The 16,407-nt window shown below is 40.0% G+C and overlaps 1 protein-coding gene across 1 annotated transcript in view; it reads right to left on the minus strand.

The window, feature by feature from the left end:
* The window catches only part of SYNE1 (spectrin repeat containing nuclear envelope protein 1), a 507,598-nt gene that overhangs the window by 214,906 nt on the left and 276,285 nt on the right, over positions 1–16,407 (minus strand). Inside the window, 7 exon segments of the mRNA XM_043511213.1 lie at positions 4,709–4,885; positions 6,013–6,180; positions 7,742–7,894; positions 10,889–11,215; positions 12,380–12,550; positions 13,676–13,831; positions 14,256–14,573. Coding sequence (XP_043367148.1) covers positions 4,709–4,885; positions 6,013–6,180; positions 7,742–7,894; positions 10,889–11,215; positions 12,380–12,550; positions 13,676–13,831; positions 14,256–14,573 — 1,470 coding nt within the window.

Consider the following 16,407-nt stretch of genomic DNA (forward strand, 5'->3'; position numbering starts at 1 on the left):
AAAAGGAAGAGAATATAAAATGCAGGTCTCTCAAACTCCAACCAAGCTGTATTTTTCAGATATTAGGTAAAATTTTCAAGAGAAACTAAGGGCTTATCTACACGGTGCCTTAGTCTGCATCATGGTGCACTAACTGTACCATGGTGGAACTTGCTGGCAAGCACTAGAAGTTCCCTAGTGCACATTAAATTCTCTAATCTTATTCAAACTTCAGATGCTTTAAAAACACAAAATCAGTCTAGTATAATATCCATAGTATCCTGTTTTTGTACTTCAGCTACATCGTATTCTAGAAATATCATAGAATCATAGAATAGAATCATAGAATCATAGAATATCAGGGTTGGAAGGGACCCCAGAAGGTCATCTAGTCCAACCCCCTGCTCAAAGCAGGACCAAGTCCCAGTTAAATCATCCTAGCCAGGGCTTTGTCAAGCCTGACCTTAAAAACCTCTAAGGAAGGAGATTCTACCACCTCCCTAGGTAACGCATTCCAGTGTTTCACCACCCTCTTAGTGAAAAAGTTTTTCCTAATATCCAATCTAAACCTCCCCCATTGCAACTTGAGACCATTACTCCTCGTTCTGTCATCTGCTACCATTGAGAACAGTCTAGAGCCATCCTCTTTGAAACCCCCTTTCAGGTAGTTGAAAGCAGCTATCAAATCCCCCCTCATTCTTCTCTTCTGCAGACTAAACAATCCCAGCTCCCTCAGCCTCTCCTCATAAGTCATGTGCTCTAGACCCCTAATCATTTTTGTTGCCCTTCGCTGTACTCTTTCCAATTTATCCACATCCTTCTTGTAGTGTGGGGCCCAAAACTGGACACAGTACTCCAGATGAGGCCTCACCAGTGTCGAATAGAGGGGAACGATCACGTCCCTCGATCTGCTCGCTATGCCCCTACTTATACATCCCAAAATGCCATTGGCCTTCTTGGCAACAAGGGCACACTGCTGACTCATATCCAGCTTCTCGTCCACTGTCACCCCTAGGTCCTTTTCCGCAGAACTGCTGCCGAGCCATTCGGTCCCTAGTCTGTAGCGGTGCATTGGATTCTTCCATCCTAAGTGCAGGACCCTGCACTTATCCTTATTGAACCTCATTAGATTTCTTTTGGCCCAATCTTCCAATTTGTCTAGGTCCTTCTGTATCCTATCCCTCCCCTCCAGCGTATCTACCACTCCTCCCAGTTTAGTATCATCCGCAAATTTGCTGAGAGTGCAATCCACACCATCCTCCAGATCATTTATGAAGATATTGAACAAAACGGGCCCCAGGACCGACCCCTGGGGCACTCCACTTGACACCGGCTGCCAACTAGACATGGAGCCATTGATCACTACCCGTTGAGCCCGACAATCCAGCCAGCTTTCTACCCACCTTATAGTGCATTCATCCAGCCCATACTTCCTTAACTTGCTGACAAGAATGCTGTGGGAGACCGTGTCAAAAGCTTTGCTAAAGTCAAGAAACAATACATCCACTGCTTTCCCTTCATCCACAGAACCAGTAATCTCATCATAAAAGGCGATTAGATTAGTCAGGCATGACCTTCCCTTGGTGAATCCATGCTGACTGTTCCTGATCACTTTCCTCTCCTCTAAGTGCTTCAGGATTGATTCTTTGAGGACCTGCTCCATGATTTTTCCAGGGACTGAGGTGAGGCTGACCGGCCTGTAGTTCCCAGGATCCTCCTTCTTCCCTTTTTTAAAGATGGGCACTACATTAGCCTTTTTCCAGTCATCCGGGACTTCCCCCGTTCGCCACGAGTTTTCAAAGATAATGGCCAAGGGCTCTGCAATCACAGCCGCCAATTCCCTCAGCACTCTCGGATGCAATTCGTCCGGCCCCATGGACTTGTGCACGTCCAGCTTTTCTAAATAGTCCCTAACCACCTCTATCTCTACAGAGGGCTGGCCATCTCTTCCCCATTTTGTGATGCCCAGCACAGCAGTCTGGGAGCTGACCTTGTTAGTGAAAACAGAGGCAAAAAAAGCATTGAGTACATTAGCTTTTTCCACATCCTCTGTCACTAGCTTGCCTCCCTCATTCAGTAAGGGGCCCACACTTTCCTTGGCTTTCTTCTTGTTGCCAACATACCTGAAGAAACCCTTCTTGTTACTCTTGACATCTCGCTAGCTGCAGCTCCAGGTGCGATTTGGCCCTCCTGATATCTTTCCTACATGCCCGAGCAATATTTTTATACTCTTCCCTGGTCATATGTCCAACCTTCCACTTCTTGTAAGCTTCTTTTTTATGTTTAAGATCCGCTAGGATTTCACCATTAAGCCAAGCTGGTCGCCTGCCATATTTACTATTCTTTCGACTCATCGGGATGGTTTGTCCCTGTAACCTCAACAGGGATTCCTTGAAATACAGCCAGCTCTCCTGGACTCCCTTCCCTTTCATGTTAGTCCCCCAGGGGATCCTGGCCATCTGTTCCCTGAGGGAGTCAAAGTCTGCTTTCCTGAAGTCCAGGGTCCGTATCCTGCTGCTTACCTTTCTTCCCTGCGTCAGGATCCTGAACTCAACCAACTCATGGTCACTGCCTCCCAGATTCCCATCCACTTTTGCTTCCCCCACTAATTCTACCCGGTTTGTGAGCAGCAGGTCAAGAAAAGCGCTCCCCCTAGTCGGCTCCCCTAGCACTTGCACCAGGAAATTGTCCCCTACGCTTTCCAAAAACTTCCTGGATTGTCTATGCACCGCTGTATTGCTCTCCCAGCAGATATCAGGAAAATTAAAGTCACCCATGAGAATCAGGGCATGCGATCTAGTAGCTTCCGTGAGTTGCCGGAAGAAAGCCTCATCCACCTCATCCCCCTGGTCCGGTGGTCTATAGCAGACTCCCACCATGACATCACTCTTGTTGCACACACTTCTAAACTTAATCCAGAGACACTCAGGTTTTTCCACAGTTTCGTACCGGAGCTCTGAGCAGTCATACTGCTCCCTTACATACAGTGCTACTCCCCCACCTTTTCTGCCCTGCCTGTCCTTCCTGAACAGTTTATAACCATCCATGACTGTACTCCAGTCATGTGAGTTATCCCCACCAAGTTATCCCCACCAAATATAATGCAATATACTTTAATTGAATAGGATGAGGCAATTTCACACACTTTTCAGGGAGTTTAGATTAATAACTCTGAATGGTGATGACTGTTGCTTATTTGGCATGTTAATATTTATTTTTCTTAACGGGAAAGCATATGCTACTGTCAATTTGTTCAATGATGCTTCATTAGGTGTTGAAAATTTAAGCTCTGGACTTTTAATAGAGAAATTTTCAAATAAAGGCTTGGTTATACCTTGTATGTCCATCTCTGTGTGGGCAGACAGTGCAGAGATCTGGGGGGCATTATGCTTTCTGGGGCAACCCACCATGCCATAGTTAGTTAAATCTACGTAGGGAGTGCATTGCACACTCCCTTTTATGATTGATCAGATATGCTGGCACGTACAGAGAGGCAGAACCATGGTTCTACTGCCAAGGGGGACTGGAAGCCGTAACACTGTGGAGTCTTGTGAGAGAAAACCCTGCAGTGGTGTCTTGCCCCGTGAAGTCAGGGGTGCAAGACGGAGGAAAGCACCTGATGCTCTCACCGTGTCTTGGACACTTGAGGAGGAAACAGACACTGTGTAGCCCAGAGATTTTAGGAGGGGAAAAAAAGATGGAATGAAGTGATTATTAGGGGTTTTTTGTATCTTTATTCATTACTTTTCATTTTATGTCTTTTCTGCACACACACACACCCCCACCCACCCCTTTTTTAAAGAAAATGGTACTTTCTGCTAACTGGATCAACAGGATGGCCAAGCTAAGACTCTTCCATTGTGCCAGGGAAGATAGAATTTCCTAGCACATCATCAGTTGCTAGTGATGGATGTTCCTAAACTGCTGGCACTAAGTATGAAGTTCACCCCAATGAAGAGGGCCCCCACACAAGGTTGTCTTCATAGGGTGAATTTCACTCTAAAAAGAGTTGAAACAGACTTCACTACTGCCCCAATCCTGTCAAGAATTACCAACATGTTTCACTTTACACACTGTGAACAATTCCATTGACTTCAGTGGGACAATTCATACTGCGTAAAGTGAAGCGAGTGGGCAAGTGTTTGCAGAATCTGCGCCTATATGATTCAATCTAAACCTAAGCTTGCTTAAAACAAATACATTTCAATAGAACTTTGACCTCAGCTGATTTTTAACACCTTTTATTATAAACTGCATGGAGCTATACACGTGGATTTCATTTATTTATTTAGCCAGCCAAACTTAACCTTTATGCTTTAATAATAAAATACAGTCAAACTCTTTTTTTAAAATTTGATGAAAAAAAAAAAAAAAAAAAAAACTTAGTCCCTTCCTGGGTGGAGACCATGTTTCTCGGATTTTACATTAATAATAAATTTGCATACCCCCTTAAATAGGGATTTTAAATCAATCTGGGCTTATGTGGAGTACAAATTATGACAAAAAATGGCCACTTTAATCAATTTATCTGTAGCATAAGGAATGGTGGCACAGCTACATTAGTAAACTGTAGAGTCAGTTTTTAAACAATTTCATGAAACAAATTATTTCAGAAATTCTAATACATTATTCCCATCCTGCACAGAATTACTACAATACTGTACATAACCAGCATGTTGCTTATAGTTATATCCGATGTACATTTTTTTTTTAAAACAAAAGGACTTACTCTCTGAGCTGTGCTACATATGGCTGAATAACTGTCTTTTGTCCCCTGCAGATGAGTGTGTGTGTTTTGCTTAAATTTTGCTTGAAGATGTTCTGCACATCGATTGATCAAATAGTCACCTTTATTTTTAAGGCTGCTCAAATGGTCTTCAAATCCTGCAATCTCTTCCATCATTGCCTTAAAAAAAAAAAAGTTAAAAAAAAACACAAAAGAAATTCTTCGATAGTAAAACCACTTCCAAGTGATGTGTTCTTAAAGCAACTCATATGTTTGAATATTTTTCTTAAATGTATTTGTGATTAGATTTCATAAGAAAACGGTTACATTCCAGATATTAGACTGTACAATCTGTCTTAAAGCCTTCGTCACCCAAGAGATCCCAGTCTGTCACTTAATCAACAGAATACAGCAAATTCACATATATAGGTATCCTCTAGACATATTACAAACATCTTAAATGAACCAACATGATGTGCTGTGTCCTAAATTGAGTAACTTTCATTTTTCCTTGTCAACAGTCCCCATCTGTTACTGCTTATCACCCCTTTTTCATGTCAAATCTAATATTAGGGTCAGATTTTGATGTTGACAGTAATTAATCCAAAAGTGGTCCCATTAAGAACAATGGATGAAATCCTGGCCCTATTGATGTAAATAGGAATTATGCCATTGACTTCAAGGGAACCAGGATTTCACACAATGAAACTATTTAAGGAGTAACATACTAACCAAAAAGTAAGTTAGGACATCGTTATCTGGTCCATAGTTTGAAGGCATTTTGAGGCTAGGATTTTGACTCTCTAACTTCATTGTGTACTAACCACAGCTGTGGGTTGCTAGCAATAATTATGCCTTCCATGAGAGTATTTGAGGGTATTTTACAACCTAATAACGAGAGAATTATAATACAAACTCTTCTAAAAACTAGGAGGTTTTTGTCCTCCCAAGAGTTAGGAATCAATAGTGTCCCGGGATAGGAGGGCCCAACTCTGCCTCTTGAGGTCTATTTCTTCTCAGCATGAAATAGAGAAAATCGAATACAAAATTAAGACATATATACATAACTTTCACATTATGTCACTGCTGCTCATTGAAGGCGACATGAATCAGAAACACACTGATCTGGATGTAGACAGTGAGTGCATCAAGTTATTCTTGTTAACCTAGTCAATGTTACAGATATTCAAGTACATACAAAAAAAGGGTGATAAAGTTAGAGCTCCAGAACTGAGATGGTGAATTGCTGGAGTAATATTTTTTTATTTTTTACTGAGTAAATGACATGTGATAAACACAAAACCTACCTTGTGGTTGGCTAGTTGCTGAGTTATTATTTCTACGCTGCTGCTCTCCATAAGGTCAGGACTGACCAGCCTGCTGGACATCTGTAACAACCACTTTTCCACTTCTTGTAAGTCACTATTATAATCTTCATGCTCTTTTACTTTCACCTCCAAGCTTTCAACATGTGCCTTTGGGACCATATAAACCGAAATACAATTTTAGAGACACTTACAAGAGAAAAAATGTCAAAAATTGCTTTGAAACCTGAAAAGTTACTAAGAGACTGATCCTGCAAACTATTTATTCATAGGAGTAGTGGTTATATGTCTAGAGCACAATGAACACATCAGAACTTCTTGCATTAGTATGGGTTGGGCACAATTAAAAAAAAAGTACAAAAATATTAATGATAAAGAAAATTGAGGGTTTTTTTTTTTAAAAGGGCGACTATCAACTTGAAATGTAGTTAATCCTTGTCACTTACAGTAATCGCACACGTTACTTGTAATTATAGTAGAAAAAACAACAGACAAGAATGTAACTTTTAAAATGATAGTGTCCTTTTAAAATATATTTTACTGTGGATTTTTTTTCTGTTTAAATTCATGTATATATGCTAGAGTTGAAATCACCCAGGTTGCCAAACAACAAATCTAACACAATAAAAATCATTCAGAGAAGCGTCATTTTGTTCCTATAAATTACAACTCACACAACAAAACGACATCCACAGATTTGATTCTCTCTTTGTCCGCCAGGGGAAGATGGAATAGCAATTAAAGGGACACTATACAGTTTTACTGTAGCTTAGTACTGTTGGAGGCATCCCCTGTGAAGAGCTTTAGGAATAACACATTATATATATAGATATATCAGCATTACATTTTCAAAGTATTATATACTCAGTAAAAGAAAAGGAGTACTTGTGGCACCTTAGAGACTAAAATTTATTTGAGCATAAGCTTTCGTGAGCTACAGCTCACTTCATCGGATGCATTTGGTGGAAAATGCATCTGATGAAGTGAGCTGTAGCTCACGAAAGCTTATGCTCAAATAAATTTGTTAGTCTCTAAGGTGCCACAAGTCCTCCTTTTCTTTTTGTGAATACAGACTAACACGGCTGCTACTCAAACTTTTCATATGTTCATTAACTAATTAATTAAAATTACTTAAGTAAATTTTCCTTTGTGATCTCAGCCATGCCTAGCTTGTGAGATCTGGCAGGAACACTGTACAAGTTGATATGATTCAAGGACATTTTTACTTTTGAAGTGTCATTTACTCGGGAAACTATTTTTATGCATGAGACGATTAGACACACATCTGTGCCTTGTGCTTGTCTGAGAATTCCTTTGCTAAGTGGAGGCACTTCTCTAAGATCATAGGCTCGTTCCTGATAGAGTTGGCCCACTCTTCAAGTTCAGAGTGGTCACTGATAGCTTTTAACCACTCTCCTTTAAGCTGCAAGTTTCAAGAGGAGACTTCTCCCCTAGTACCTCAATACTCATTTGAGCTTTGTGATATTTACTTAAGTAATAATTTACCTCACTGCAGAAAGCTCACATGAGATCCAGTGTACCTTGTAAACGCCACATAAGGGGGCTTTTGCCAGCCCTCTGCATGGGGATGAAATGTCACCCGCAGGAAAAAACCTCAACCCTTTAAATTGGAAAAAAACCCAAAACATTTCTCATATTATGTGTTAGTGACATGAAAGGATCCCACAGCTCCCTTGCTGATTTCTTTTACCTTTGCCACATTGCAGAGTTCCTGGTAATTGGACTGAAGTTTCTGAATGTTGTCCCCTAAAGTAACGTCATGCACAAGTTCAAGAAGGGCTTCTCCTTTTTCAGTCACTGATTTTATCGAAGGCTCGTGGGACAGCACCGTCTGCTGTACTGACTATAAGTGCAAGCATTATAGTGAAAAAATATACTGTAAACAGAATATGGCAAGATCCCTTCCCTTAAATTCCAGGCTCAGAGGGTCCCCTCTAATCATGGAGCTCCCCCTTCTCCTACAGTAGAGGGCGCAGCCACCTACCTCAGCGGCACCATCCTTCCCCAACCAGCCCCCAGGGCTGTATTATTTTTTCCTTGGAGCCCCCTCAGGAATTCTAGGGGCAGCTACAATAAGAGTGAGCATGTGTGTGGGGGGGAAGGTAGAGGGGGCAAGTGCTAGAGGCCAGAGCTGGTGCAGCAGCAGAGTGCCTCTGAGAACATGGCTAGAACCTGCAGGTTTGGGGGATGGACCCCACGGCCTTTTCCAGGAGATAAACTCCATCCCCCTTAATGGGATGATGCAAGGGACACAATCTGGTTAACTGTCCCCTTATTCCTGCCTTTTTAAAAATAACAAAATGAAACAATGGCAGTGTGTGCACATGTCAGATATTGGCTTCTTCATAGGCACAGTGATGCCTGAGAGTCACAAGCAACATCTGCAGACCTGTGGTGTGTTACAAAGGCACTAATAAGGTGGGCGATTTGCACTGTTGTTGCAATTTTTATTTTTGCAGAGTTATCTTGGTACAATGGTAAATGTTAAAAAAACTATTTTTGTTTGCAATGCAGTTGTAGCTGTGTTGGATATAAGAGACATAAAGTAAGTAAGATAATATTTTTTATTGGACCAACTTCTGTTGGTGAGAAACACAAGATTTTCAGCTTACATAGAGCTCTTCCTCAGGTCTGGGAAACACACTCAGACCCTGCCAGAACAACAGATGCAAAACCTGTAGACATCTCTTCACTATGACTATGATCACCACCACTGACAACACCCCATTCAAGATCCATGGGTCATACCTATCACAATAAGTGGGGCACATCATCCAGTGCCTGACATACTCCAGTAACTATATGGGTGAAATCACACTCACTATGCTCTTGAATAAACTCACACAGGAAAATGATAATAGACAAAAACACCCTTATCACCTGTGGGAGAACATTTTTCACAAAACTATCACTCTTTCTCTGACCTCTTAGTCCTTATCCTCAAAGAAAAACTGCACAACACTTTCAAAAGATGAGCCTGGGAGCTTAACTTTGTAACTTTGCTAGACACTAAAAATCTGGACTGAACAGACATTGGATTTATGGCTTATTACAACAATCTATAACAACCCCCTACATCAACTGCCTTTTTTCCCCCCCACTTTCCCTTCCCTCCCTATGACTGAAGGGGTATTAACAAGCCACTTCACCTTGAATGGTCCCTTGAAATATATGTGTTAACTACTGTGATAAACAATCTGTTCCACTACATTGTGGACTTGTCAATAGTAGAAAATTAGACTGTAAAACCAATGTCTGTCAAGGATGTGAAAAATCTACACCCTAGAGCGGCAATGTTAAACCTACCTAAGTCCCCATTTATACAGTGTTACATAGATGGAAGAATTTTTCCATTAACCTAGCTACTGCCTCTCAGGGAGGTGGATTACTGACAGGAGAATCCCTCTTTGTTCCACTGTACCATTTTAAGTGTAGACATACCCTGAGTATGTTTCCCAGGCCTGAAGAAGGGTTCTGGGTAAGCTCAAAAGCTTGTGTCTCTTACCAACAGACACTGGTCTAATAAAAGATATTTCCTCACCCACCCTGTCTCTCTAAAACTATTTTAATTCTTAATATTTTTATAATGCTTTTAAAATTAACTAAAAGCAATGGAGCCTACAATCTCCCATGTCAACTAAACTGGAACTTTCAGTTTAGTTTAAAAAAAATAAAATAAAATAAAAAAGACATCTCAAAAGAGTTCTGAATTGTGCATCTTTTGTCTCAGACCAACACAGGATGGAATTTTTCAGACCATTTAATAAATCAACAGGTATTTTAAGTTAGCCAAACGTGTGGCATGGCCAAATTCTGCTTTCAGCTACATCAGCATAAATCCAGAGTAACCACACTGACTTTAGTGTATTGTGGAACAAAATTTGGCTCAATTCATTGCATCATTACACCTATAAAACTAGTAGACTGATGAGAAGGAGTTCGCACGCCTTCAATATTCAGGGTTAAAATCAGACAAAACAACAGTATGCAGTACATTATCTATATTAGCATGTATCGCTAGGTGAAAACTTATGCACTTCAGGAATACAAAGGAAAGGTGCAACAGAAAGTGTGTAATTTAGATGCTGAGTAGGGAAGCTAAATGAGGAAATGTGTAACTTACACGTTACATTTGTAATTTACACACAGAGGTGGCAGTGTGTAGTCAGAAAAGTACTAATTAAAGGTCTATCTTGATTTCCTTTTCACCCTCCTATTAGTTGCTTTCCCTGCTACCTCCTTGACCTTCCATTCCCCACAAAGTTTAAAACTATAACAACTTCTATGAACTACCACCATATAATTTACACCATCATTTTATGTCACCTCTGAATCTGGCCCTCAGTTTTCAGGTTAATTCTCATTATCTTTGTGGTAAATAGCACTAGATAGATAGATAGATGGATAGATAAACACTATAACCTATTTTCCATTATATAGAAAACTTAAATATAGCAAGAAAAGGAGGCAATGTCTGCTGTGACAGAAAAGTTCCAGAAGACTGCAGGTCAAATTCTATTGTCACTTAAACCAGTTTAAATCCAGAATAACTATTGATATCAGAGGAGTTACTCCATACTTATTCCATGTAAATGAGAACAAAAACTGGCCCCAGGTGGATAATCTTCAAACATGGGGAACTTATTATGGCACCCAAATTCCACATTTGGGTGCTTACACTGGCTCTTTGGCACGGATACTATGTATTTATGATTTGAGCATCCAGATGAGGGATCTCATGGAATCTATTAAGGCCCCCACAGCTGAAAACTTGGACCTCAAGGACTTCTAGCTCAAAACTTCATTCATACAATGGAGTCACAGCATCAATTCTTACTTTGTATTTGGATAACTGGGCCTTCTTCTCATATAATTCAGTTTTGGGCTCCACTTGACTGTGCAATATGGTTTGGTACTCTGTAAGCCACTGAGTCTGTGCCTTGTACTTGTCTGAGAATTCCTTTGACAACTGGAGGCACTTCTCTAACGCCATATGCTCCTTCCTGATAGAGCTGGCCAGCTCTTCAAGTTGCTCCATGTAATCACCAATCTCTTTCCTTAACTGGTCAGCTTTATTTCCCTCCATGTATTTAATAGCCCGATCACCTTTCTCACGGGCAGATTTCAGCAAATTGTGGCCTACATCCATGTCACTCAAAAGAAGCTGTAAAGAAAAATATGGTGAAATTAACAGAGGAAGCAGACAGTCTTTTTCCCTTTCATTTTCCTTTGTTTTAATTTTTATGTCAAAGAGATGCTAGTAGCAATGTCTTTTTCAAACTACCGAGGCCAAAGAGATTGAGCGAACTTCTCACTGCTAGGGATGGTACTTGCAGTACCATGATGAGATGCATTAGCAGGGAAGCGTGGAAAAGCTTACACTTGTGCTGTTCATATTGTAATTCAAACACAATATTGCCAGCTGAGGATCCGGACTTCTCTCTCTCCAAGACTATCAGCTCATCACTTTTCATAACCAAGAAATTCACTTTAAAACAGATAACGAAACAGTTCAAATTCACTGTACTGTTTTATTGCAATACAATGAATGCTGATAGTAGACCTAGTGTGAATACCACATGGTTTATCACTTTGGTCAATATTTCAAAGGCTGGCATAAGTGGAACAGATACAAGGAAATATAATTCTTCATTCTCCACTACTTATTAAGTATGGCTAATGAGAAAAACTAAAACAGTTGTACATCTCAGAAAGGAATTAAAGCTTTCATTAAAGAGATACGTTTTAAAACCACATAATAGACATCAGCCAGAGGTGGTGAAATTTCAGGAGTTGAACTAGGAAATTTTATTTATGGAGTTTGTCAAATACAAAGTGCACAAGATAATGTGGAATAGTTGAAAGCTGTTCTTTGGCATAGTAGGTTTAAATATTGCAAGGAGACTGAGGAATTCATTCACAACTCTGAGGTAAAGTGTGTGTTTTACCTCTGGGTTAGTTCAGTGGGAGGAAAGGAAGAGTTTTGCTCCCCCCAACACATTTCAATAATAAAATTTATATCATATGATTATTTGGGTGTCTTATTTTAAACTAAACCAAAATATAAACACCCTCTATTAGAAGAATGGGATTAAGATGAATTACACTATGAAGAGTTACCAAACTATTAATTCAATGTCATCGAACTCCACACACTAGGAGAACATCAAATTTTACACCCAATGTTTTCTATGCTGCTAACTACTCTGGACTGTTGGAATCAGAATTCTGAGTAATTGGAGGTACACTATTAAATGTGGACTAGTGTATGTGACTTAACTCATGAAGAAAAATGGATTAACAACTCCCAAGTTCAGGTGTACTGTACCTCTAGTTTCTGCATTTTCTTCTCCATTGCTGTTTTATCCACTACATCAGTCTTGGTTACCACATTTTTTAAGTTCTGGCTAGTGGCTCCATACCAATCTGTGTAAGTGCAGAAAGCTAATTCTGACTCCTCCATACTTCGAATCTCTTCTTCCAGGAACTTTATTTGTTCCTTCAAACAAATGTTGGAAACAGAAAGTGAAATGCTTATCATTGTCCATTTCTTGACAAGAGAACATTTAATAAAAGCAACAAAATTTTGCTTATTTTATGAAAGAATAATCAATTTACGAAGTTCATTGACTTGTAATTAATTCCTTTTATATCCACCAGATAATTGTTCCCATGGGGGTTTTCTGTATTCTCTTTTCAACATGTGTGTATAGCAATCACTAATGTTAAAATGGAGTAACATTTTAGCACTAAAGGGGGAGGGTACAAGTGATAAAATTCTATTTTATATTTTTAAGTGAATTTAGGCCTGGTTTAGACTAGGAAATTATGTAGGTGAAACATGCACACCCCTGAGCAACACAGTTAAACTGACCTAACTCCCAGCGTAGACAGTTCTGGGTTGCTGGGATAATTCTTCCATTGACATAGCTATCGTCTCTTGGGGACCTGGGGGACCTATCCCAACAAGAGGAGCTCTCCTGTGGGCATAGGTAGCATCTTCACTGAAGCACTAGAGTGGTACAGCTGTGCCGCTACAGTGTTTTAAGTGCAGATGTACGCTTAGTGATTGTGAGAGGTGTCAAATTGAAAGTACCATCATCTGAAGTGATCTGCAAAATGGACCTTGCCAGTTCAAGTTTCCCCACAACGCCTTACCAATGCGCCTCCATGACAACCTGAAGGCATTTCTCTAAAATTCATTCAATGTCCATGCACACTGAACCCTCGACTTGTCTGCTGGGACTGCCAAGAGAGGTATCAGTCTGCATCTGCGGTGAGGATATTTTTTGTAATGTAGATAATTTACACAAACTGTCTATAGGAAAACAAAATCAGACTACCAACACATTTCACACAGATTGCTTAACACCCATGACATGGTGAAATTTATGATTACTTCAAAAGTTGGCTGAAAGGTCTGTTTCCTATTAACAATGCCCTGATCCACCTAGCCCACTGAAATCTAGAGAGGGGAGGGTTCTTGTATGTGCACATTACATGACTGAGGATTCTGTATCAATGAATAATTTGTGGTAACCGTGCCCAATAAATAATACCTACCTGTGTCTCCCCCTTTGCTGACATTGCATAATATTATAATGAATGAATTGCCATTACTTACCAGTACATGAAGGATCAGAGCTTGGTACCGAGAGGTAAGCTGGGTAGCTTGATTTCCCATTCTACTGGTGGTATGACTTTCCTCCAGGATTTGCTGAGCTAATGCCCCAACTTCTTCAACATCATCTTTGTAGATGGTTATTTCTTCATGCCACTTCTGAAACAAAGAAGACAGACATTATCAAGTGTATGCGATTACAACCATGTATTTTAACACTGGAAACGTAGTTGTTTACTCTGGTCAGTACAGCAGAGACAGTCAATACAGCGATGGGAGAGTGTGCTGGATTCGATTCTGGTTCCCTCATCAAGAAAGAGTTGAATACATTACAGTTCCAGGACCAAAACTCTTCTTACAGTTGTGCCAGTGCACTCTACAGGCCAATTAAATTCCAGATCTCACACTGAGATTACAGCTTTGGCAAAATCATCTCTTCACCTGTAAGCGAAGCAAGTTTGATCTGGACTCTCAGAGACAATGGCAATGTCGTATTTACAATCATTTTTCATAATAGAACTACACTGTAATGTATACACCATGTGTGATATATACTGCGTTTTTCAGATAGGACAGTAATTACCTTCATTTGCTGTAGCTGCATCTCCTTTGTTGCTCTGTCAGACTGCCGCCCAGTCCTGATATTAACTTTCTCCTCCAGGGTCTTAAGCCAGTCATCTACCTTCTGAAACTTTTTCTCCATTAACCTCAGTCTGTTCACAGTGGTGTTTAGCTGGGTCCTGGCCTCAGAAAGCTTGTATTGGTAAACTTGCCAATCCTGTCGCATGGACTCCAGTGCCCTGTCTTCTATCTGGGGTATGCCCCAAGATATCACCTCCTCCCTGCTATGGACCGCTGCATTTAGTAATGCCTGTCCCTCTGCACAGTTGACCTGTAGTTCCTGCAAGTTTACAATTACAGGGATAACTTGTTCACATGTTTTACACTAACAGTGGTAATCATGTTTTACAGAGTAGATAAAACCCTAGCTCCTCTGAAGTCAATGGCAAAACTCTCTTTGACTTCAGTGGAGCCATGACATGACCCAGTGTATTTAAAGTTGAGTACCTTATACCACCTCAGTGGTAGTCTGGTCGTGAACACTAACTAACCCAGCCTGGCAGAGTGATTTTTTTTTTGACACAATCACTAGTGTTGCTCAATGAATTAAGGGATACATTTATGGCCAAAATGTGCGATATGTTCCTCCCTTAGCTGCTGAGCTGATTATAAACTTCCAAAACATAAGTCATCTTTGCTGGCATGGGCACTTGGGATCCAAGTCCATTCAGCACATCCTTGAACTCAAGGCTTTCAGGCTGGCAGCCAGGACACTAGCAGCTTGCCAATGTGGTAACTTTTAAAATCAAATCTGTTTCATTAGATTCCTGGACCTGTTTTCCATTGCTCTTAGCCAGATGCTTATTTTTGTCCTATGTAGGTAAAAACAGCCACAAAGGGTATCACGTTTTAAAGAAATTTGATTGAAAAAAAGGCATACAAAATCAGGAAACAGCTGGTTTGGAGATTTATGGCCCAGATTTTTTAGTAATAAATATACCAGTATTTTCCCTGTAAATATTTCATATACAATTACAAACTCATTCCCAGCATCCTTTATAGTTAAGAATTACAATATGCTGGTTTTTACTCTGTTAGACTGTTGCCCGGTCCCGATATTAACTTTCTCCTCCAGGGTATTAAGCCAGTTTGGTTTTATTTTAAGACTGAGCAATTCAGGTTCATCATAAATCCATTTGATACCAAAATGGGCTAGCCAAATTACAGAATATGGTGGTCCCCAGTTTTCTGATGAAGATATTTGAAACAGAAGACATACTTCTGCTGTTAATTCCGGAACAGAATGAAAATGGCTTTAATAAAAAAGCCAAGAAGGGACCATCTGTTCAAACACTGCACAAGAGAAGAACACAGCAACCTGAAACATGTACTTCTTTTCACATTTATTTCTATGGAACAAATATCCCATCCTTAATGTTAAGAAACTTTCCTTCCATGTAAATATTTTTTAAAAAGTGTAATTTTGTAGACAGCATATCCACACTGACTTTAATCCCTTTAAAAAATCATGTGCAAGATTGTGGGTATTTCACATTTGCAGCCCTTAATTACAAATTGTCCCATCAACTTTATAAATACGTTATATTTGATTAATACTGTATAGTCCTTGTGTTATTGCTAGGTCAAGAACAGGACGAAAAAAAAAACAACTTCTCACTCAGTTGCTAAGTTATGAAAGACTTCGACTCAATGAACAAAATACTCTCTAATGTGATCGTATGGATTTATTTCAGCTGATTTAGAGAAAAAGTGGCATCATGTTTCATCTTCAGATCCCTTCAGTTCTGGCTTTTAGAACCCGACAGTACTTTACTGTAATACTGATAAGTATATTGGAGACCGAGAGTTGTACAAAGTTTTCCCTTTAAAGACTTAAATTCAGGCCAGATTTACTGCAGTCTGCAAAACTGGGAAAGTTTGGTGTGACTGTGGATGATATATGGGGTCAACTGGAAGTCACAAAACTTAATCCCTAAAAGTCAACACGAGTTCAACCAGGAGTTGAAAGGCAGCAGGACTGAGCCCACTAGCTGGGTAGCAAAGACCTTATACAAAAGAGTCCTTGTGCAAAATGTAAATCAATTAACAAAACCAAAACCCAAAGTATATTATATCTAGAGATCTAGAAAACTGACCCATTTCAGTTTGCAGTG

This window comes from Dermochelys coriacea, chromosome 3, assembly GCF_009764565.3.
Source record: "Dermochelys coriacea isolate rDerCor1 chromosome 3, rDerCor1.pri.v4, whole genome shotgun sequence".
Classification (NCBI taxonomy): domain Eukaryota; kingdom Metazoa; phylum Chordata; order Testudines; family Dermochelyidae; genus Dermochelys; species Dermochelys coriacea.